General features: G+C 38.4%; 1 protein-coding gene across 1 annotated transcript in view; it reads right to left on the bottom strand.

The window, feature by feature from the left end:
* LOC124154072 (regulator of G-protein signaling 20) overlaps positions 1–17,602 on the bottom strand; it is a 72,106-nt gene extending 54,504 nt beyond the window's left edge. The window contains exons 1-2 of the mRNA XM_046527608.1: positions 17,579–17,602; positions 13,742–14,037 (exon numbers count right to left, since the gene is read on the bottom strand). Coding sequence (XP_046383564.1) covers positions 13,742–14,037; positions 17,579–17,602 — 320 coding nt within the window. The remainder of the gene's footprint in view (positions 1–13,741; positions 14,038–17,578) is intronic.
* Positions 17,603–23,859: the final 6,257 nt, after the last annotated feature.

The following is a 23,859-nucleotide window of genomic DNA, read 5'->3' as shown; positions in this document are numbered from 1 at the left end:
GAATCACTTATTAAAATTGTCTAAGGTCGGAAAGTTTCCTTCATTTGATAGGGTATTAATAATCCTTATTTAAGCCAAACGCTACCTGCTAGCAGGGTACTCTGCTTCCTGCTAGCAGCCTGCATCGTAACGGCACTCATGGCCTCGCACCAAGGTGACCTCACACGGCGGCAGCCGGAAATAGAATGACATCACATGGGCTTTTCCCAGCATTCATACTTAGCCGCCGCGTTTTTGCGCGCTTGAAAATTTTCCCTTTTCACTTAATAGTGAAAAATAGAAATCGTCATTTAAAAGTCTAAAAGCGTGAAATACGTACTCCATGAGTAATAATATTTCGATGTAGGTAATAAAAAAATAATAGGAAACTACCCTATCGTTACAAACCGTTCTCATCCGCGGTTGACTCCCAGTCGCCCAGGAGACTAGTACTGCCACTACCGCTACGCTACGGAGCGACGAGAACAGTAGAAGTTCACGAGGTCAATCAGAGGAGAGTGGCCGGCGATGCGATGGTCGGCCGCGAAGAAGGTGTTGGCGATCAACAGGTGGGGGGTGCCATCCCTAGAGTGCTCAATTAATCGCCTGGAATATCTAGAGGTAGCCCACCCTGAGTGGGAGAACTCACCCCCGTTTTGGCAACTCCATTATCTATCGCCTCTATTCGCGAATCCAGCAACCGATGGTGGCAGCACCAGTATAGGAGGGTGAGGTGATCGGGTCCAAGCGGCCTTATACATTACGCGTAGACGACTGGTGTTTATTGTATGAAAATTAAACTACGAGGTCTAATAAATATTTAATGTGGAAAATTTTATGTGTAGTTTAATTTTCATTCAATATGAATAAATTCCATAAAGTAACGCTTCAAACCATCTACTTGACTGGTGTTTATTAAAATAAAAATTTAGCGACGGACTCCATAGTTGAAAACTTTGTTCTTGTAAAATGCATCGACGCGAAGCATGTTCCGAATATCGACCGACGCGTCGCGACGCGTGGCACTATTTCACGAACGAAAAAGGCTTTTTTTCCAGTCAAATAAGGTAAGCAGCCAATGATTGAAGGTAAAAAATCTGTTTAATTCCGATCAAGTAAATAATAATATGTTGTTTAAGGGATAGCTCCTGTACTGGAGTATTATGCGACGGTTATGTGCTCCAGATAAATTCAATCGGAAATCGAATGATAATTTTCGATCTGGTCAACATAGGATGCCACCTTCATTATTTTGCATAATCTTTACATCCTTCTATCCATATATATAAGCTTATATCTGATGAAATGTAAAGCGCAAGTCTAGTTAGGAAAAGTGTAAATATTTTACGCGAAAAATCCACAGAGAAAATATCAGGTTGGCTTGAGGCAAATGATTTTCTCTCCGTGGATTTTTTTTGCATAATTTTTGAATTGAGGGAGACTCCCGTAAAAGTTATCACCGTGACTAGTCCCGGTATACTTAAAATTTGTAAATATTTTGTTTACGTCCCCGGAACTGCAAGCATACCGCTTGCAATTTAGACGTTATTGTAGTTTATAAAACTTTATTTAAGTCAAAATCAATGCATGAGTGAATATTTTTTTTGGAATCCACCTCATAAAAGATGAATAATATTCATCGCGATCTTTCTGGACTAAGTCAATAAAACCACGAAAACCTCATACGCTTAAATAGCTCCATTCACGCCATCACCACACGGCGCGCGATTCTACCTAACCTGTCGATCCCAACTCTCGGCATTTCGGTTGTGATCATCACGGTTAGAACCACGTTCCTTCGGTAAAAAAATATTCGCCTTGACCAGAATTCGACCCCGGATCTCCCGAATGTACGCCATGTGTCCTATAAAATTTACTACGAAGAAGTAAAAAAAAACACTAGCATGGTTAATTTTAGCAATTGTTATTATTTACTGGATATATTCATCATGTTTGGCGTGAATGGCTTTTTTTAAATGTGGAATGGGTAAATGTATTCGATATGTTTGATGTTCTCAAGTCAAAATGTTATAAATTATTGCAAAATTTTTAAGTGCATTTTTATATGCATCAAATTGGTATTTGCCGCATTGTGTGCATATGTGTGGAGCTCTCTGGTAAACCGTTCGGCTTAGATGGATCATGTTAGTTTATATGTAATAAATGGATATATGCCATTCCGCTGCCCATATCCAGCCACTTCTTAGCGAGTTCTGGAAAATGCGAACTTGTCTGATACATAGCTAAATGCGAGGCGAAATTAAATGAAATAAGATGTTAAGTTTTACTTAGCAGTGTTGGTAAAACGTCTCTCCTTGAGATTGAACTAAGATCACATGGATGCAGTATCGGGATAGATTACTGGTTTACTATTGCCACCATGAATAAGGATTATGCGAAAATTTTCGAGTGTTTTTAAAAATGCAGGCTAATTTATCGCTCGTCAAACTTTATTATTATTTTATTTTTCTCCTCTTTGCATCAATTAAAGGGCTAAATTACAGCTTCGTACGTTGAGTATTACGTTAAGGTAAATTTTTTCTACATAAAATTTCGTCCGTGAAATAAAATATCGTATTATCCCGTGTTTAACAGCAGCATAAAATCTGAATTCAATTTTATTGCATGACACGAAAAAATAGCGCCACCAATTTGGAAATAATTGATTACAAATGAGAAATTTCATATAAAAATCAAATTTTAATGGAAAACTGAAATGTTTGTTTTCGTGAAATAGCTCGCTCATTCCTTGGTATTCTCATAAAAGACCGATGCAATCTCTTTCCTGTTTTTCGCGTGACTGAGGCTATTTCAGATCATATCTCGGTTTCACAGAAAACAAATGGCGTATTTTTGCAAGCCTAATCAACCTAAATTGAGATCATTATTTTTTATACGTCTCATACTTAATTAAGATAAATCGGTAGAAAATGCCTAGTTTAGCATTAGTTCCACCTACTGGAAAACTTGATCCGCAAAACAAATAAATCAAGGGATTTTAAAACAATTCATGAGAGACAGTCTTGTGATGTAAATTTCCGCAATTCCTTTCCATCGACATACAAAATATATATCTGCCAATACAAAAGATATCTATAAATAACTTATAAATTTAGCAAAATCTCAGAATATTTACAAATATGTATTGACACATGACAATGTACACGGAAGATGTGCCTTGTTTATCAGAAATGAATGGCGATGAAAGCAATAATAATGTACAAATTTCAATTACAAGTCAAGCATAAACCACCTTGAAATTCATCGATACTTCGTTCTTTAGATATATTAAATTGCTTATGGGGTAAAGATATTATTTAGATGTAAACTAAAAAATATAAATGATTCATAAGGTTGTAAATTAATAGAGGTCTCAATACCTAAAACTTCCTGGAATTGAGAATTTTATTTTCAATGGGACGCAAAAGATATATTTTATCATCCATTAACATATCTGAATGGATTTCAGTAAGGAACTTCACGCATTACCTACCCCATGCAATCCATGAAGTGGGCATAATATCAAATGAAACACTCTCTTTTGCATGAATTTTAAAATATGGATTTAACGTAAGCTGAGTCATACCAATTTTAATGTTAAAAGTTAAAACATCAGACAAAATGATGTATATAAATTTCTAAACCTTATATTCAAAATCACATCTTACTTTCCATATGTTCAGGGAGGCGTTGAAGTGTAGGTGTATAGGTAATAACTGTCTTCAAATACTCACTCAAATAATTTAAATTTTGGACTTTGGTGAATAGGTAAAATAGGTTGCGTCGTAGTAAAGTAATAAAAAACAACTAAATGCATTTCAATTATCGACCAATCAGAAGTTTGATCAATGTATTCTGAAGCCAATGCTAAAACGCATCACAGGCCTCATAGAAATATTAGCCAAGAGTATCTTTTTCAATCAATAATAGGTCAACCACCGCATCATTTGTATTCGAAAATGGTTTTTTGAGAGAGTAACCGCTCTAAACGTCGGTAAGTTTAATATGAATTCGTTAAACGAATGGAATGACATTGCATTCTTGAATCCCTGAGGGCGATTGGCGAATCGCTAATCGAAACGTTGCAAGAAGATCCGGCAAATCTTATCCGGCGTTAAACCCGAGAAATCTTCGCTAGGAGCGCGACCTCCTATATGTGCATGATAAACAAAGGTGACTGACCACGTCGTTTTAATTTCACAAACTCCACCGTACGTGATCCAATTGACTTGCAATACCTGATAATGATTGCAAGGCCATCGAAACACGCGAGAGAGAAGGAGAGTGAGTGAAATTAAAATTAAGTGGACCGTATCTTTGTGCATCATTTATTATGCTGTACCATGATATTTCTCGGGAAAAAGTTGACTTCACTCCCACATGTGTTACCTATGCTAATACACGGTACTTTCCACTTAATTCTAATTTCACAAACTCTACCACACGTGTTTTGATTGGCTTGCAATCATCATCAGGTATTGCAGTCCAATCGAAACAAGTGCGTGATTCCAAACCAATCAAAACACGTGCTATAGAGTTGGAGAAATTAAAATTAAGTGGACCGTACGATATCTTTGTGTATCATTTAATATGCTATTCCTCGATACCTCTCCGGAAAATTTTGACTTCACTCCTACATGTGGTCCCAATGCTAATGCAAGGCCGACGACGACTAGAAACTGCCGTCTGCTGATCACAACTCTCGCATGCCCGATAACAGCCTTCCCTCCTCGAGCGAGAGTCCGGCACCGGAGGACATCACTTTGGGCGGTTAATAAATTCAGAAGCAGTTCTTCTGGCTCGTTGATTTTCGCCGCGGATCGATGTGAGCGGCGTCGTCGCTTTCTTCCGCCTTCTTCGCCCGTGCGCCAAAGGGTCGTCAACCTGTTTAACGCACGCCCACGAAAAGTGGCACGCCAAGCATGTTCCCAGTATCGAGCGACGACTGGCACTATTTCACGAACGAAAAAGGCTTCATTCTGATCAAATACTAGTCCGCGGAAAATGCTTTCCAAACAATATGATACGATCCATTATGGAATAATCAAAAATTTTTCAGCATAAATTTTATTCGAAACCCACACAGCGCGTTTCGCCAAACATATATGGGTTAGGTTATCCATTCCTCGATGAATATCCCCTCCCTCGTGCTAGATAAATTCATAGCCATTTATTCAATAGTATCCGTTAATAAATTAACTTCAACTTGTAAAAAATCGACGCATCAGTATATCTTTTATCTTTTCCTTCTGATCAATAGTTCCTTGCTTACTTGCAAACACATTTCAATACTCAAATGGAATTTCAATGGAATTTACAAATTTGATTGATCCATAGTAAATGTTTAACATTTCCACCTATAAGTTACTTCTACAGCAATCAATTTTATTAATAAGAGTTGGTCTTTATGTTTGAAAATTAAATTGCAAAAACCCGAAAAGTCGCAATACTTACTGATAAAATTATGCGAAGCATACTGGTAACCCCAATTACGGGTGAATACATGAAAGTTCCTAAAATAAATTAATAAAATAGGTCAACCAAACGAGAAAGCTAAGATTCTCTATATAACTTAAAACGTTTCCTCGACTTCAAAGAGATAGAAGGCAAGTCCGTCAGTCATACGATATAAAGTGGTAAAAGCTATATTTAACCTAATTATATTGAGCGGTAGGATGCATTTTTGAGTTGTTTAGCACTACATTTAAATAAATAAAACCTTAAATAAAAAAGCGGAATTCACTCATTCCACACCGTAATTCATTATGTACCGCAAAATATTAATTTAATACACATTTAGCGATAGCTTGAAAAGACGAAGAATATTAAAATGAGCCCTAACAATGGTATAGTTCTTCTTTTTCTTCAAATGTGCATCATAGTCTATAATAATTGATGCAAGCAAGATCCCTACCCTTGTAACTCAAACGAAAAAAAGAATAGCGTAATCCACCAAGAATATAAGGTTACAACTAACTACAAGGAAGTAATAACACCTGATAACAAGTAGTTATTCAATATTATCGTGGGTAGATCAAAGATATTGATCGCATAATTTTAAATGCATATTTTCCCGTTTCACTGGAGGGTGAAGTACGCAAGACAGATTTAGAAGGCGGGGAGCGGTTAAGAGGAAAATATTCAAGCGTGAGATCAATGCCTCAAAGACGAGGGTTTTTGCAAAATCCAATGACGCAAGGCTGAAGTGGCATAATTTATGCAACACAGCGATTTGACTGACGGCTAGAGGGAAAATGAATGCCGCCGTGGCGCGGGCGTCGCTTCCCAGAGCCCCCCATAACCTTTGAAAGTCTCCCGGCAAGAAAAAGATCGATCAAGTCCCGGATCCAGCCACAAATAATTTAAAATACTGAGCCAATTTGTTACTTGAATAATGAATGGTTAGACACCGGAGAGAGAGAAAGAGAGTACAAAACGAAAAACAGATACAGATAAATTGTTCCTTAAAAATACGTTCATCGAGATTCGAAGAAATGGCTGTAGACAGAATAAGGCGAAAGAAAGATTTCTCAGCAGATACGGAGCGGGAATAATGATTTGAGCTGGTATTCAGGGAATTTATTAAGTCTTTGGACTGACATTTTTTAGAGCGCGAGATTTATATAGCCCCTCATTGAAAACGTGATCGATACATACATCGATTGTTAAATACTATTTATGACCTCATTGCAGTGTTTTTTTTTGCTTATTTTCGTATTTTTTTTACGAAATTCGTGGGTTAAAGAATTTTATATATCCTTCACATACCACAAAGACCGTATAAAGTACAAAATATCTCATACAGTCAAAACCTGGAAAATAGTTGATTAAATGGGTAAAAATCGTAATGGAACCTAATATTCATCTCATTCACACATTTATCCAGTAAAAGGTCTGTTTCAACATAATTGTGAAAGTTTGTAAAACATAACTTTACCGAAACTTAGTATTCCTATACTGGTGAAACTAAAATAAATATTACGTACCAGGTTAAAGTTTAAGGATTTTACGTTTCATGATATAATGTTGAAACCATTATTTGAATGTCAGTGACGTGGATGCATTTTTCAAATTGAAGTTTTATATTACATTTTAACGCCACATGCATCTACAAAACCTAATTTAATTCCATTATTTTAAGTTGCGAAATGAAGAGCAAAAACATTATTCAACTAGCGATGGGGTTGAGCTTTGAATTAGGAGGCAGATGTTAATTTTGACAGCAGATCTAAAAATTTCTCCCAATATGTGACATAAAAATAGCAAAACTGACTCTATTATTCTCCGTTGCAATATAACATTACAATTTGAAATCCAAATTCTACCACATTCGATAATCAACTTTTTCCAATCAATTCGCATGGTTTCACTTTTTTGATGAGTATCAAAAGCATTGTCGATTTGGAACAATTATATTGAATCTCACTATGCAGCAGAATCAGGTGAGATTTTCGCCAATGATAACTTAAGATTTTTTGGGTAATCAAGAACAGGTACATTTCAGAGCGAAATGGAGAGTAATTTAAAACGATGCTATTTTTCCATATGCGGGAGACATATTATTTAGAGACATATTTTTTGCCGGACGGATAGGTGTAAGTATGGGAAAAGAAATTCTTTTTTACCCATGAACAATAAAGGACTTTTCTAATTTCTACTCAAAGTCAGGCAGACAAATCAATCAGTTCGTCACGCCCAGGCAGTCAAATAAAAAACAGCATAAATTTTTTCGTATTCTCTTGCAGAAAAACTTCTGTCTGGTACCCTCAAACCTCAGGCATACTTGGGCTGTTTGTGGGTTGATGTGAAATGCAGATAACTCAGCAATTTAGTAAAGTATAAAAAAAAACAAGAGTACCGGTTATTTAAGAAACAAAATTCCGAATTGGCGGTATAAATTTTGGCAATGGAATTTATCCACCGTGACCTGGTCATTAACGACTGAAGATATGGAGGGAGGGGAACCTGTTGACTATAGTCGATTACATTTTATCACCACAACACACTTTTGAAATGGAAAAGAGAAATAGGGCGAACCTCCTAATTTAATGAGCGAAATGAAAGTAAATTAAGGTCCTGAAGATTTTACGGCATACTACCTATTAGTCCGGGAGTCGTGCCCGGAAAAGGGGGAGAAAAGGCCTCCATGGTCGTCATCGCACGACATCCTTTCGCAACTGTTGACTCAAGGTGGGTGGCGATGATGAGGACCAAGAAGGAGAGAAAAGTAATGGTAAAACTAGGAGCGAGGAATGATAGGGTTGCGATGTATGCGAGAAAGCAAGGAACTATTGATCAGAAGGAAAAGACACTAGGTATACAGGTGCGTTGGGTTTGTGCGAGTTGATATGTGCTCATTACCGGAGACTATTGAATAAATTGCTATGGAATTATCTAATGCACACGAACAGGCCACCCGGCGTTGCTCGGGAAGGATAGTACCTACCCATAAATGTGGGCAACTTGGAACTACGAATTCATGGACGCATTGTAGGATTTTTATGTTTTCTCTTTGAGTGTGTCAAGATGTGTGCCTACCCGGCAGGATGACCAAACCTCAGAAATTGTGTGACATTATGTAACAAACAGTAATGAGAAAACGACACAAATGACGCGTCGGAAGCAACCGAAAGTGGTACTACGAGGTTTAATAGCATAAATTGCATCTACGATTTAACTTAAATCGTAATCCGTGCAACCATATGGAAACGCATAGCGGGCAGACAAACGAACATCCTCTTTTATAAATATAGATAGATAAGGGAGGGGAGATTCTTCACGAATGGACAACCTAACCCATATCGGGTGTAAAACTACGTATGGACCATTGAAAGCAGTACCATCACTCCACTTTTAATAGTAAAGCAGTTTACATATCGTTATTAATTTGACAACTAACTATTTATTACAAACTTTCGTTACCATTGGCCGCCTTTCGATTTATATTTTAAAAGTATTTGCGCATGATTTTTTAAAATGTAACAATGTGAAATAACTTTTTTTAACCACTTTAACTTTTAATTTTTAGCAATTCGGGATAGAGTTATTGGGGTATTGCTCACATAAAAATATCACTTGTCAACATTCGGACAAGTTCATAAACATGCAATGAAAGAAGTGGGCTATGTGAATCAAACACGAGAGTAATGTGATACGTAGGCCATGAGGCTACGGGCAAGTAGTCGGGGGGCTATGGTCCCAACCAAAATATTTTCCCTTGTGGTGACTACCCGCAATGGGGAACATGCATGAAATTTGTTCATCATGCTAGTGAGTCTCACTGGATAGACAATTTTTCTCACGAGTCCAAATATATAAGCCAAAACTCTCCTAGTATTCCACAAACGTCATTAAATGCTGATTAAAAGTGCTCGAATATCGCTTGAAGTCACGTGACCTAAAACGCCTCTTGACGTCATCGGACGGTACACCATTCACTTCGCTAAGAGAGTATAGCAATACAGCCTTGAATGCACGATATTGAAATAAAAACATCAATTATTTTCGCCAAATTTGCGTTTGAGCCCCTACATAGATCGATTTTCTATCCACTTCCTCAGTTTGTCATTAGTGGATACCGTGCCGTGACGTCACGCTCCGATGACGTCGTGTTTTCAAGCAGCCGATGAAGATTAATTTTTAAAGACTCATAACTCAGCTAATAAACATTATTCACTCGCCTTATTTTCGGCGAGTGCATTTAAGGTAGGGTCCTTCATATTAAAGTACTTTTAAAAAATTGTGCATTTTCCCCATTAATCAGGAGACCAGTATCCCAAGGGAACCTATCCACTCATACATTATTTTTGGACATAGCTAAATTTCATAATGTTTACCAATAAATAACGATGCATTTAATCTTCAGTACTGAGCCAACGAAATATATAGCTGATTTAATGGATGTGCATGGTTTTCCGATGCACACGAATCATCATCAAAACATCAGTGTAGGCAAACTGCATACACCACAAGCAGCCCCGACATAAATTATGGCTAGGTGCCTTATAGACCAAAGTTAGAAACACAAAAGTAATTTGACGTTGGTTCAAAAATAAATTGAATTTGACCTAGGTAGCAGTGATGGAAGAAAGAGTTGATGCCGTTTTCGAGGAACCATTGACAGAATTCTTCAGCAGTGATTAAGGGCTCAACTGAAGCATATGGGTGGTAGCTGGAGCCAAGCGTAATATGAGAACTGGTTCCTTCCTCTATACCGACCGTTTATTGTCTTTTTGTTGACGTGGAACTCGCTCAACACTTACGGTGACATTTTGGAATTTTCAGAGCGTATACAGAAGAGAATGTAAAACAGAATAAATGCGTCACTATGAAAAGGCTAGCAGATAAGAGAGCGTGATGGAGATCTACGTCGAACCAAGCTTAGAAGTTGTTGACTCATGATCAGTGGCGTAAATAAAAGGGGGTTGATCCGAATGATTAATCACCCACCCCCCTCAAAGGCTTGTGGAGTTCTTATCGGTACTATTTTTCAGAAAAGTTGTTATATTCAACAAAAATTAAGATAATAAAGTCACTACAATCGCGTCTTTAATATAATCTGGTTGAAAGATTTTTTCCCAGGGTTTTGTTTAACTAAGAGGCCCTCGATAGTGTCTTTTTCCAGGCTCATCACCTCCAAAATTAAAATCTTATTTACGCCATAAAAGTTAAAGTGGTGATATACCATATACAGTTGTCAAAATTTACGATTTTTTAAATATAAAAACATTGAATGAGAAAATACTGAGATAAAATTTTCAAACTTCAGTAGCAGGCAAATATTTAACAGCATTTACTCTCTCTACTATGAAAATTTCAAGATGAGTTGTAGGCGATTAATCTGTCACCTAAAAAGACCAGTCGAACGGAAGTGATACGCCCTCTTATCATAGACAAGGGATTAGAAAAGACGTGAGGACGATAAAATAAATTGTGATAACCAAAACTATAGACATACACTTGAACACAAGAAATGAGGACCATGGAAGCCAAGGAGTACAAATGCAATTTTCATAATTTTGGAAATAAGTTCAGATGATGGTTAATGGGGAACATAATATTTTTGTAAAAAAGGGATACGAGTGAGTATACACTTATCGGCAATTCACTTGTATCCCTTCGTTACAACAAAAATGTGTACCCCACCAGCCATTGCCTGCAATTATCTCAAAAATTATAAAAATTCAAATGCAGCCCTCTAGGATCCTCAATTTATATAGCCACATTCATTATTTGAAATTAAATCGATAACAAAATCTTTTAATACTAGATTGGTAGACAAAGAATGGAAGGATTCGAAAAATTATTGAAAACATCAACATAAAACAGAGAGTAAAGAGAGCTAATTAACTAATCTAAGGGAATCTGAAGGAAGAAAATATGAGGACGGAAGGCCAGGGCAATGAAAATGGGTAGAAATTGGCAAATAAAAATCAAACTCACATACTCCAAATAGTTCGGTACATAACTTAAACCCTTGAGGAGGATAATGAAAAGGGCATTCAGAGTAGACAGGAGTACGAGAGGGAATTGTGTGTCGGAGTAAATAGACCAACTAACACACAAATACAAAAGGGACACTTTGGAGAATAAACCTCGGACCTGAATTAGAGACTAAGACACTATATTTCAAGCGCTCCTACGTCTAAGCTACTTTAACCGGTATTTATTTTGTGGTATGAATTATTCCAATTTTCTAATGTCCTAATGATCCTAAACTGCTATCATATGTCTTTCTTAAACATAAAAAACTGCTGTGAATTACCGATGAAGTTGTGGGAGCCATCCGTTACAAGTCCAAGTCCTGCGTTCCGTCGTAGACGCACGTGGAAATCGCTGAGGAGACGCTGCTAACCGTGGAGAGATCGAAGAGAATTATCAAACTGACTGTATTTCTTTGACTAACAGTGGCTATTTTCCAGCAAAACGTACCTCAGCCGTTGTGTCACTTCTAATTAAAATAATAAAAAGAATCTCTGGAGGAGAGCTCCATCCATTGTCCAGGGAGGAATGTCTTCCTCAGCTTAAGCCTTCCTGCGCCAACCAGTTCATAACCTGTCCTCCAAGAACGCACTCCAGGGAGAAAAGGGTACAAAATGACTTTAGCTAAACCGCACGATCATTAATCACACAGATGCCCAAAAATCATTTTGGGAAACTGAGCGTTTTTTAGATCTAGGAAATATTAATTCAAGCTGTAATTAAACCACTAAAAATATCATTTTTACTGTCTAGCTTAGTGTTATTCGGTACATTTACAATGTTTGTTGGCGAAAACGCGGTCAATGTCATTTCCGCGATAGTTTTAGCCGGAGATTTGTGCTGAGGATTTAGTCCAAAGCAGGATTTCCCTAGTAACCCTTTGCAATGAAGTTTTAAAATTATATTTCGAGTTTTCTTAATATTTTATCAATAATGGGAAGGAAGACCACATGAACTCAACGGTTAAATTGTGATTTGAGCTGCGCATGAAGTGATATTTCACGGTGTTTATTATTTCTCTACAACTTGGGATAAATTTTGGAATGTATTTTATGCTCTTCTTCAACTCTCTATTTTCCCGACGCGTTTCTCCGACTTGCACCAAAAATAGCGTAGTAGATGCTATAAAATATATCCCTTTTCTTAAAATAATAGCACAATCAATTGTAGGAATTGTACGGGTTTAAATCAATATACACTTCGAATTAAAAATATAACTTTCTGTTGGAAGTTTTAAAAGTTTCGCGTATGATTTTATTTTAAAAATGTAATATTTTATTCACAATATTTTCTTTTCCTCTTGTATTATATTTAAATCATTGATTCTTGCCCATTTGAAAAAACAACATAAAGCATTGAATTAAATGCTGGAAGAGTTAGTTATATATGTAGTTATATTTTGCTTTAAATATGGTAAAATATATGTATCCCTAAATTTTAATCTAACTGTTTGAAAATTCAACTAAGTGGTATTATTTCATTTCTCCATGGAGTCTTTAGTTACACCAAATTTGAATGAAATCGGAGAGGATTGCGTTGAAAATGTTAGTAGTTTGCGTGGAATTTACGTGGAAAGAGTTGTAAAACATGTAGTACCTTGATGATGCCGTTAGGCAGCGAAACGCGTCGGAAAAATTACAAGTTAATGAAGAGTAAATTGTGTAAATGCGGATTGGTGAAAATGTAAGGGAAGAACGGTGAAGAATAACTCTCTTTATTTTAAAACGACTCGTCTACACGTGTCCGTGGCCATTGAGTCACTCACCTACCCAGAAATGAATACGGCGCAAGGCGCAATAAAAATTACTTAAAAATTCAAAATATCATTCCCACATACGTTAGAAAATGAATGCGACCAAATCACACGGAGTGAATCCTGAAGTCTTGTGATATATTCATCGACAAGTGAAGATGTATATCTACCGGGCTCTACTCCGCGTCGGTCCATTCTAGGCGCCAGTGTTGCTAGCGTTGCAGTCTGCTCATTCACGTCACTGATTCAGCATCTTTTCCGCTTTTTACATCGATATTTAAGTCACTAAATAAAAAATGCTATATCATCACTACAGTGACCTTAAGAAGCCGACAGGAATGACAACGAAACTGTCGCTAGGAAGAAATATGGACCGACGCGGAGTAAAGCACGGAAGATCTGCATTTTCTCCCACCCTAACCCGCGGAAACCTTCAGAAGGATTCCCCGGCAACTTTGGTGAAATGATCGTGCGATTCGCGTTTGGTGAGGTGGTGTGAGGGAGGCGGCAAGGCATGATGCCACTCACCAGGAACAGCTGCAGCAACAGCACCAACAGAGGCAGCAGGGCTTGGAGCCGGGGCCGGATCGCTGCCCGTTGGCGCCGTCCCCCCCCCTCGCCCCCGTTGCCCCCCCCTCGACCCTCCGCCCCCGCTCGGAGGCATCGCCTTGTTGTTCTGGTGGCCGGGCACTCCCCCCGTGCTGCCCCCCGTCGACGAGTTGTTCGAAGATGTGCTGCCGCCCCTCAGGCGACACCCACCGCCGCCTCCGCCGCCGCCCCCGTTGCCGCCTGCGTTCACAGTGCCGCCTCCACTGTTCAACGGTCTCCTCTCAACGGCAGACATCTGCGGAATTGAGAACAAAATAATAGATATCATTAAAATGTTATAGAGCATGCTTAAAAAAATTATAGCTTTGATGAAAAGGGGAACCATAGGCATAAATGCCAAGGGATACAAATTACAGAAATCAAAACGATGGAGGCAGTCGTTAAAGATGGATGTAAGAAAGGAAATAAAAGGAAACTGCACTTTTGAATAGTCTATTATGGGACCATACAAAAAATTTGTTTTTACAACAAAAAAAAACAAATTTTTGAATTCCTCCCGGGAAAAACTTATTGCGCTTCAGTTTAGGATCAAACAGGAGAAACTGATTTCGTGTCGGCGGAGAAGAGGGGAATGGCGGCGAGGTAGAAGACTAATGAATCGCGCGTTGTCACGTCTTTTGTCTTCGTTATGCTCGGATGGGTAAGGTAAAGGAATAAGGTTTGACCAATGGAGCTTCGGCAGAATTTCATACAAATACTTAAAGTTCAGCGTTCTACCTTTTTTGCACCGATAGAAGAAAGAACTATCTAAGGCTAGGGAGGCATGAAGATTAGGAATCGGAAGGTGTAGAACGTCACAAACCGATGTACATGTGAAAACAGGAGCGTGTGAATGGTGAATAAAGGGATCGCCAATAGTGCCGAAGCCCTGAGAAATACTCTGGGATTTTCAAGAGTTTTTGCAACAGAGTTTTTTCAAGAGTTTTTGCCGCGGTAGACTAGTTTAAAGTATACCGGTACTAGTCCCGGTATACTTTAAGCTAGTCTTGAGCGAACACCCCTTGTGTTCTATGTCCGGGCCTGCTCTCCGGCTGTTGCGCTGTGAGCACGATTTGGACTGCTTGTGGCATCATATGCTCAGCAGTCCAGCAACACCTTGTCCGGTAGTTTCCGAAAATATCCACAGGGTAGAATGACGCCTCGGTAGCTTAACTGGCTAAAGCACTCGACCGGAAATCGGGGGATCCGGGTTCGAATCCCGGTCAAGGCGAATGATTTTTTCTCTGTGGATCTTTCGCACGATTGTGCATTGCGGGTGACTCCCGTAAAAGTTATCACCGCGGCTAGTCCCAGTATACTTTAAATTACCAATTTATATTTCTTTAGATAAATCTACTGTGTAGGTGCCTGGATTATTCAGGTAGATCCGATAGATTTATATTCATTTATCAGACCCAGTACCGACTGGAATCAGTTCAGTTGGGCAGCTCTACCGTCAAAAATAGCACGTTAATTACATCAAAGAAGTAGGGAGATTAAATAAAATATTTTAAGGCCCATGTGGCACTGCTTTAACGTAAAAGTGTTTGATATGACATGAATATCTTATTGATTTTCCTATGTTTTCTAACCTTTTGTACGTGGAACTTGGCCACTCCATCCTGAAGGCTGATTGTACACGAAAAGGTATTCGGATAAGGCATTCCGTTCTCTTCTGGTCCCAATAATAGTACATCACTATTTTCTTTAATCTCAAATTCTCTCTAATCCACTCTATTTAGGAGCACATGATTCGGCATTGCTCGCTATCACTTCACTTATCTTGAAGATTAAATGTAGACACTCTTCTTATATATTTCCACACCGCAGTCTCCATACCAAGTGTGATTTGACATCAATTCAGGCGGTCTTACTGATCCTCAAAAGATCTTACACAAATTTGATGATACACCTCTCTTTTCTTCATGGCGGTCATTATTTACTCTTCAATTGAGTGTCATTTGAAACTGCAGATTCTTCATAAGCGTAACGATTGCTAAACTAAAAGAAGGCAGAACTCTCTAAAAATGCCCATTAACAAACTCCTCAAAAGTCCTCTAATAATGTAGTTTTAAAATTTGAGATTTTCTGACACTATTTTTTGATAGCGACAAAATATTAATGACTATTCACGCTATAAAGAAATTTATCACTTAAATTTGAGTTTTTTAGGCTATGGTTACGAAATAAACACCAGCGTTCTTAATTAGCTAGAAGCACACGATAATCAGCCACAGACGTCCAGGAATTGGTCAATTTGAGATTTGAATGCAGTAACTGCCACAAAAAATACAGCGAATAGTTGAGATCACTGAGATATCCGCGGCACTAAATCCATCGGAGCTCTTCTGATCAGATGCGGCATCTACTCCGCCATGCACTGCGTGCCTAACAATGACGGTTCAACTTCCCCATCCTCTTTTGAGATTCCTAATATTAGTAGCAAGCTTTGTATTAACAGGAAACCAACATCCTGCAGTTAATTCAACATCCTCGGTAGATTATTGACGTCAAATACAGGAAGTAACATCATTTATAATTCACGTTATTTCGTTTACTAGGCTAAAAATGTATGACAAATTTCAAATCCGAGAATTGGAGGAAAACCTACTGGATAGGACCACGTGTCGAGGCTTATACTCCCTCCAAATCGTACATTAGCAAGCAGTGTAACACCTAAGCAAGAAAACAGGGAAGAGAACGTAACGACAAGAGACTAACTTTATTAATAATAGAATTCTAAACCTGGATTGTCAGGATTCCGCATCGCTTGGGAAGGCGTAAAAAAAGGTTGGAAGAATACAAAGCGTATCTAAGTTAATAATGGAAATCATTGTCCAATGAAGTTGAATTATTTTCACTTTTCACCACTGTTGATTAAATTTCATCCATTATACAAAACTTTCTTATTCATTTAGGACAATAGAGAAAGTGACCACCTCAAATCATCTAATTTCTTCCTTTGCGTTGTAATTGTATGAGGAAATATCTATAAATAATTTCTTAGACAAACTCGAAGTTTTTACATATCAACGCAGATTAGAATTGAGTATTACTTTAACACGTATCTTTTTTAAATAAAAAATTAAATTTATCTAATTTTTATTCAAGTCGGCGCCCCGTGTGGCTTGACAACGTAAATCTATCAACCTAAATCAGCCTTATGAGGAAAGTAAAATTTGGAGGAAGATGGTTTCTACGCACGAAAGAAACACCAGCGTAAGGCTAACTTTATTAGAAGTAGACTTCAGAACGTGGAATGCAAATAATCCACATCGTCTAACACATTTTAGGATAAAAAGTGAAGTAAGAAAATATTCGTATTGAATTACGGAATACATTATTAATGAAATTAAATTTGCCTCATAAAATTCCTTCCGGTTCTTGGAACCGCAATTATCTTCACTCAAAAGAGTACACATCAAAATATCTCGTGTACATCGGTTACTTGACCGAAAATGTTAAAAGATTTGTGTCTCCATCCCGGTAAAAATGTCATTCCAATAAAGATGCCATATCTTTTAAAGGTCCCTCTCACGATTCTTCGCGTGGAGTGAGTTAGAAAATGCTGTTAAAGTTTTTCTGTGGGACATGCCGACAGTCACGGAACGTCGGTCGTCATCTAGCCCACGCCCATGACGAGACTTTTAATCTACGAGGGTCATTCAACAATTAATGCCCCACATTTTTTTGAAAAGCCATTGATATACATAGACCAATGCCCTTGTTGGTGCTTCACATTTGATGTTTGCTCTCTACGCTGGTGAAGTTTGGTACCGTTTCAGCAGCTGGCACAGCCATAGCACAGCGTCAAAATGGCGTCTACATACGAATCACGTTAAAATCAATGTGCTGTTATTGAATTAGTGCGTGCTGAAAAAGAAAGCGTGGTGAATATCCATGCATGCTTATGTGCAGTGTATGGAGAAGTTACAGTCAGTACAGTTGGGCGATGGGTAAAGAAAGTTACAGCCACAGGAGATGCAGAAACAGAGCTCTAAGATCAGCCACTCTCGGCATGGCTACACCTACAAGACAAGAGATTTTACCGCCAGAGGTTATATGCTCCCCCAGGGACGGATCCAGGATTTCTTTCTGGGGGGGGGGGGGGGGGTGGCACAAACAAGGCCATTCCCAGGATTTTGTTCTGGGGGTGGCACAAGTATATCCCATAATACAAAACGAACGCAATTATAACGGGACCGTTTTAAAAATCTTGCATACTTTTTAAGGGTCTGGGGGGGGGGGGGGCACGTGCCTCCCCTAAATCCGCCTATGTGCTCCCCCAAAATGTTGGCGCATGGCCATATAACACGATGGGGACTACGCAGGAAAACAGAGCATGGAAAAGACATGTGGATGCATATTTTCACCAAATTCTGGCTCTCAACAATAAATATGCTCTGAAAAAAATGGGGCAATACTTATTGAACGACCCCGGTACATGTCAGGGGAAGAGAGACATAATTAAGGGAGATTTATTGTCGAACGGATATGCACGGGAAATTTTTTTCTCAACTTAAAATAAGGCAGGCGAGAATAAGAAGACTCTATTCAAAAGACTCTCAATGCACTCATGAAATGTGTAGAATATGAACAATTTTTCAGGTAAAGAGCATGTTTCCTAACACCTCCTGCCACACGCCTCGAACCTTAAATACAATTGCGGAATGGTTTGCGGAATGGCATTAACATACAAGTAGTTTATTTGGCCGTTCAAAGTACTCCTGCAAATATAGGTGGATATTCCTCTCTGACATCTCCGAACGAATAAAGAAATTATAAGAAATGACGGCTACATACGTCATAAATAAGCTCAGCATGAGAAAAGGGGAAAATGATTGAATTGGTTGGGTCACGCGATGAGTAGGATTGAGAAGAAAACAAACGTAATTCATACCAGTTGAAAGAGGAAAATGGGATGGGCTGCTAGAAGATTGAATATGATATCCAAAACGTTACAGATACACGGAATTTTGGCTTTTATTTTAACACTCATCATGTTATGTAGTAAAATCGTTACACAAGTTGGTTTAACAAGTTGCCCTAACTTGTGGGCATGGAATAATACTAAATACACTACAAAAAAGGCTATAATTGCAGCTGAATAGCAAAGGAGAGAGGATAGTAATGGATATTGAAAGCTTTTATCATTTAAATGTCAATTCGTTATTAGTACCAATTAGTCTCACTAGACTGTGGTATCAGCAAATTATTCCTTGTGCTGGTTGAATAGTTCGCATCTTAAGGATAAATCAGCTTGCTCCAACGTCTGTGATCTTTTTTAAAATCTCTCAGCCACCTAAGGAAACGAGGAGCACCACCTGATGGAATCCATCCTGCCTATGGTTCGAGATCAAAATCCAGCAAGGATTGAGAGGGAACAGATTCCTCCAAACTCCTGCAAGGCGTAATAGAGAGAGACGTAAATATTTCCATGTTCTTTTTTTTGAGTGAGTATAGTCGAGATTCCAAGCAATAAAACCGAAAGGAATTTCATGAAAATTTAATTTCATGAATTATTTCCATGATTCACTAAGGTAGGCAATACGAAATATGTTTGCATGTCCTTATTCCGATTTCTCACTGACTTTTGTCTTCATTTTTTAAAATAACTCCGCTGCCATGCTGGATGCACCTTAATTTCATCTAATTAAAATACGCGCGCATCATGGAAGTTGTGGACGCATCCTTTCCTCTTCACACTTACATTAGTGCCATATTTCTAGGTTGAATGTGGACGGGACATTACCCTCATGATTTAACTGTCACGTATGGGTAGGGCACAGATTGCCTGTCACTGGCCTTCTTCTTACTGGACTTCTTAAAAAACTTAATCTTGGAGGAGAAAGAATGTGGTTTTATATGCAGATGCCGTTAGTCGAACTAATTTTAGCGAAGGAAATAATTTTTGGAAATTGCAAATTGTGGGCACACGATTCAAGTTCTTATATTGAAACCTATTGATATATATTCTATATATTGTATTAGAACCAAAATTATCATACTGCACCCCACAGATCAACTGCAATTTCAATCAAAGTTTGAGCAGGAGTGAAGATTCTCAGCCATCATTGGGCAATGTGATTTTCTGCACGTTCATAGTGTATTGCAATCCTAAGATCGGTACATTGCCGCCCCCATTTCTCTCTTTCCCATACTAATTACTCCAGCTCCCTCATGTTTCTCTTCCTTAAACTCTTTCTAACATTTCCCCGAATTCTGACCTCTTGGAGTTCCTCAGAGCACTGTACGTGGCTTCCTGATCCTTCGCAATATCAGCGGCAAGTTTTTTTTACATAAAAATGAACTATCTAACGATTATTTTTTATTCGAAAAAAAACTATGAATAAAAAAAGCAATTACAAATATATTTAAGATTAATACCTGAGAATAATTATAAAATTTGATGCTAATACATCAGATAAATACCTGGATAATTATTTCGAAGCATGTAACACGTACTTAAAAAACAATATTATTACCCTCTGTGGACGCATCATTCCCGCTGGATCGGCACGTTTCCTTACGCATTAACCTGCATCTCAAATATCGAAACTTTATTTCAGTGAAAATACTTAATAGCATTTTCGTATTTGATATACCAGTCAAGGGATGAAATTCTCTCCGGGATAATTATATGCGTGAAGTATTCTGGTTTAATAATATTCTGGGTTGATAATATCATCAACATTTCTACATACGACTCGTACATTGTCATAAGGTTTGGTGAATGGTGAGCCAATGCTAACAAGGGTCTGATGCACGTACCCCGAAGATTACCATATGAGATTGTGCTATCTTCTCGAAATAATGAAGAAAGTAGAATGGGAAGCGTTGTATCTGTTAACGTTATAAATAAATGTTTGGGAGACCTAATTTAAGTAATATAGACCATTAATTGGGAGACCTTTAAACAAATATCGGACGCATCCTTTCCTCTTCCCACTTAGTGCCATATTTCTAGGTTGAATGTGGACGGGACATTACCCTCATGATTTAACTCTCACGTATGGGTAGGGCACAGATTGCCTGTCACTGGCCTTTCCAGGTTCTCCTCGCTGCCACCAGAGGGGAAATAAGGACAGTCGGCACGCGACTCCCAAGGGAACCAAACACGCCACGTCTCGCCTCTCCTTCCATTCGTGTTCAGCACGAACGGAAGTAGAGGGTAGTTGGGTGACACTCCGAACTCGCCTAAAAGCCTGAGAGTCCAGGCGGCGTTGAAGCATTACACCCCAGAATGGCATATGAGTGTGGTGAAAAGAGGAGAAACTAGGCTTTTTTTCTTTGTAATCGCAGAGCTGGGGGATCAAAAGGAAACGAATGCGATGCGAAATTATTGCGAATATCACTGAAAGATTACGGGTGTAATTCCAATGGAACATAAAGCGCGATATAGTATTTTTCTGTCGTGCTATTTGCCCGTACGTCGTATGTAATTCATTCCAGGTAGCCTCTTAGTTAGCCTAAGATTTTGGCCAAAAATATTCCGATGAGTGTCACCGGAGGAAACTCATCGACTAGAGGCAAAATGGCAGGTGTTTTTCCCGGCAGCGAGATTGTCAAGGTCCTCCGGGTCGTTAACATGCGAAATCCTGACAGCGACTTATCATCATCATCAGCAGCAGCAATGAAAAAAGAAGAAAAGAAGATCAAGAAGGTGGAGAAGAAGAAGTTGGCAATAAATGAAGGGACGCGGAATGTGAGGACAATGATGAGGGCGGGGAAGTTTGAAAATATCACAAGGGAAATGGACAAAAGGAGGATAGATATCTTAGGATTATACGATATGAGGTGGAAGAATAGTGGGAACTATTAGAGTGATGAGTGTAGGGTTATATACAGTGGTGGAGAGGAAAGTCAAAAAGGAGTAGCTTTAGTATTAAACGGGAAGATGGGTAAGCGTGTGGTAAGCATAGATCAGGTAAGCGATAGAATTCTTGTGGTAGAAATTGAGGCAGGACCCACCAACCTTGTGGTGGTTCAAGTTTACATACCCACAAGAAATCATAGGGAAGAAAAAGTAGATGAGGAGCATGAACAGCTCGAGGAAATAATTAGAGAAACTCCGGGTAGGAAAAATCTATTTGTGATGGGGGACTGAAACGCCTTAGTCGGGGTAAGGAGGGATGGAAACGAAAGAGGAGAATTTGGATTAGGAATTCGGAAGGACAGAGGAGAGAAATTCAATACATTAATTCTTAACCCATGATTTTCTAATAGAATCAGATTGCGTTTAATTTTATTTCATCTTAATGTTAGGTTTTGAACTATTTCTCTGAGACAAATTTTGAGGCAATTTACGCAGGCAAATATGAATACAATATTTATGATCGCGCACTTCAGCTCTTCTATTATTTTTTAAGCATATCTTTTCCAGCTCAAATTATTCCAAATTAAAAAATATCCATGAAAAGTCATAAGGGATAATTAATGTAAACAAAAAAGAACGCGATCATGATTTCACTATGACTTTTAATGAGAACTAGGGATGACAAGCAAAAAAAACAAGCAATAGCAAGCGTCAAAGGCATACAATAAGGAATTCTTTAAGTTTAGCATAGCGTTTGAATAGAGCGGCTCAAGATCAACAATATTACATATGCTGTGGGTCACATATGGCGCAATCATACGGCATAAAACATTAACATTTCACAGTAAAACAAAAATTAGCTCCTTCTGAAATAAATTTGCACCGTTCACGTTCCACACCGAATTAACTCACGTATAACTACCCTTCTCTGCCGCGGGAGACTTATTTTTGAAAAGGATAATCAAAGACGAAATGAAATGGGAAACCGAGGAGGAGGTACATACACCGCACCGACTCTTGCAATTCGAATTTTTCCGTCGCTAAAACCGCTCGAGTATTTTTTTTAAATAGGGAAACTAAACATTTTGCGCTAAAAGACTCTTTGAAAATCTCCCGATGAAAAGAGATCATCTTACGCGAGTGCCTTTCGCCTATTACCTCGGAACCGGAGCGAGGAATGCCTTCACGAAGTCAGTATTATTGACACACTCGAAAGCTCTCTCTCGTCAACCCTCGACTTGAGAGTCCTTTGCATCTCAAAGCGTTTGGAGAGCGCCTCCGCGAGATATTCACCGTCATCCTCGGACGGACTCGAGACTGAATAGCTCGCTCCTAAAGTGTGCTCGCTGCTTAAAATCGACATCTCTCGTTTCTATCCGACACGAAATCCCTTGGATTATAAGTTTTAACTGATAAGTTGGTGAACATCAAAGGTTGACGATGCAACTTCCGAGAAATATGCCTAGGACTAATTGTCAAGCTTGAAGTGCTCACCTGATGCATGAATTGAGAAATATAACTGCATTGGCTTCCTTCAGCACGAGTTCACTCCTATACCAAATGATGAGTTATAAAATGACACTGATAACGGTGCCTTACGGAGTTGACAAGAAAAGCATCTATTTTTACTAAGTTAATACGAGAGGATAATATTTGAAAATTTTAGAAAGCATTTTTTTTAGGTACAGAGACGCCTTGCTTGCCACACCGAGTAAAAAGTACTGCAAATGTTTCCTTAGGAAATAGTGATATTTTAGAAGATGTGTTCTAATTCCCAATTTTCCGCGTAGCGAAACCATCAGATATGAGAAATATCAATTGCTAATATATTTTACACTATTTTTATGCGCTGTCATTTGATTTCAGTTGATAATCTGTACGTCAGTGGAGATTCGGTGTGTTTAAAATTATATGACAAAGACGCAATCATAACGTTAAAATGATAACACTTTAGGGAATATATTTTCCACGCTCAGAATATTCGTTTTATTTCAGATAAAAATTTTAGTTTGTTAGTTCTAAGAAGCAATGATAGAAGGCCGAATTTCATATCATGGTTGATGCCCCTAGGAATTAGCGAAAAACTTCCATTTGGTTAGACACAGGTTCTTTCTTTCACGACTTAAGTAAGTAAAATAAGAACTTCTCACTCTGGCCTTTATTCGCCACCTACAATAAATAAATATCTAACAATGCACTGCCAATCACTATTTTACCCTTTTGTCTCCCTCCTATCAATCAC

The sequence above is a fragment of the Ischnura elegans genome, chromosome 1, assembly GCF_921293095.1.
Source record: "Ischnura elegans chromosome 1, ioIscEleg1.1, whole genome shotgun sequence".
Lineage (NCBI taxonomy): Eukaryota > Metazoa > Arthropoda > Insecta > Odonata > Coenagrionidae > Ischnura > Ischnura elegans.
Note: the sequence above shows the minus strand (reverse complement) of the source record. Positions and strands in the feature narration are given on the sequence as shown.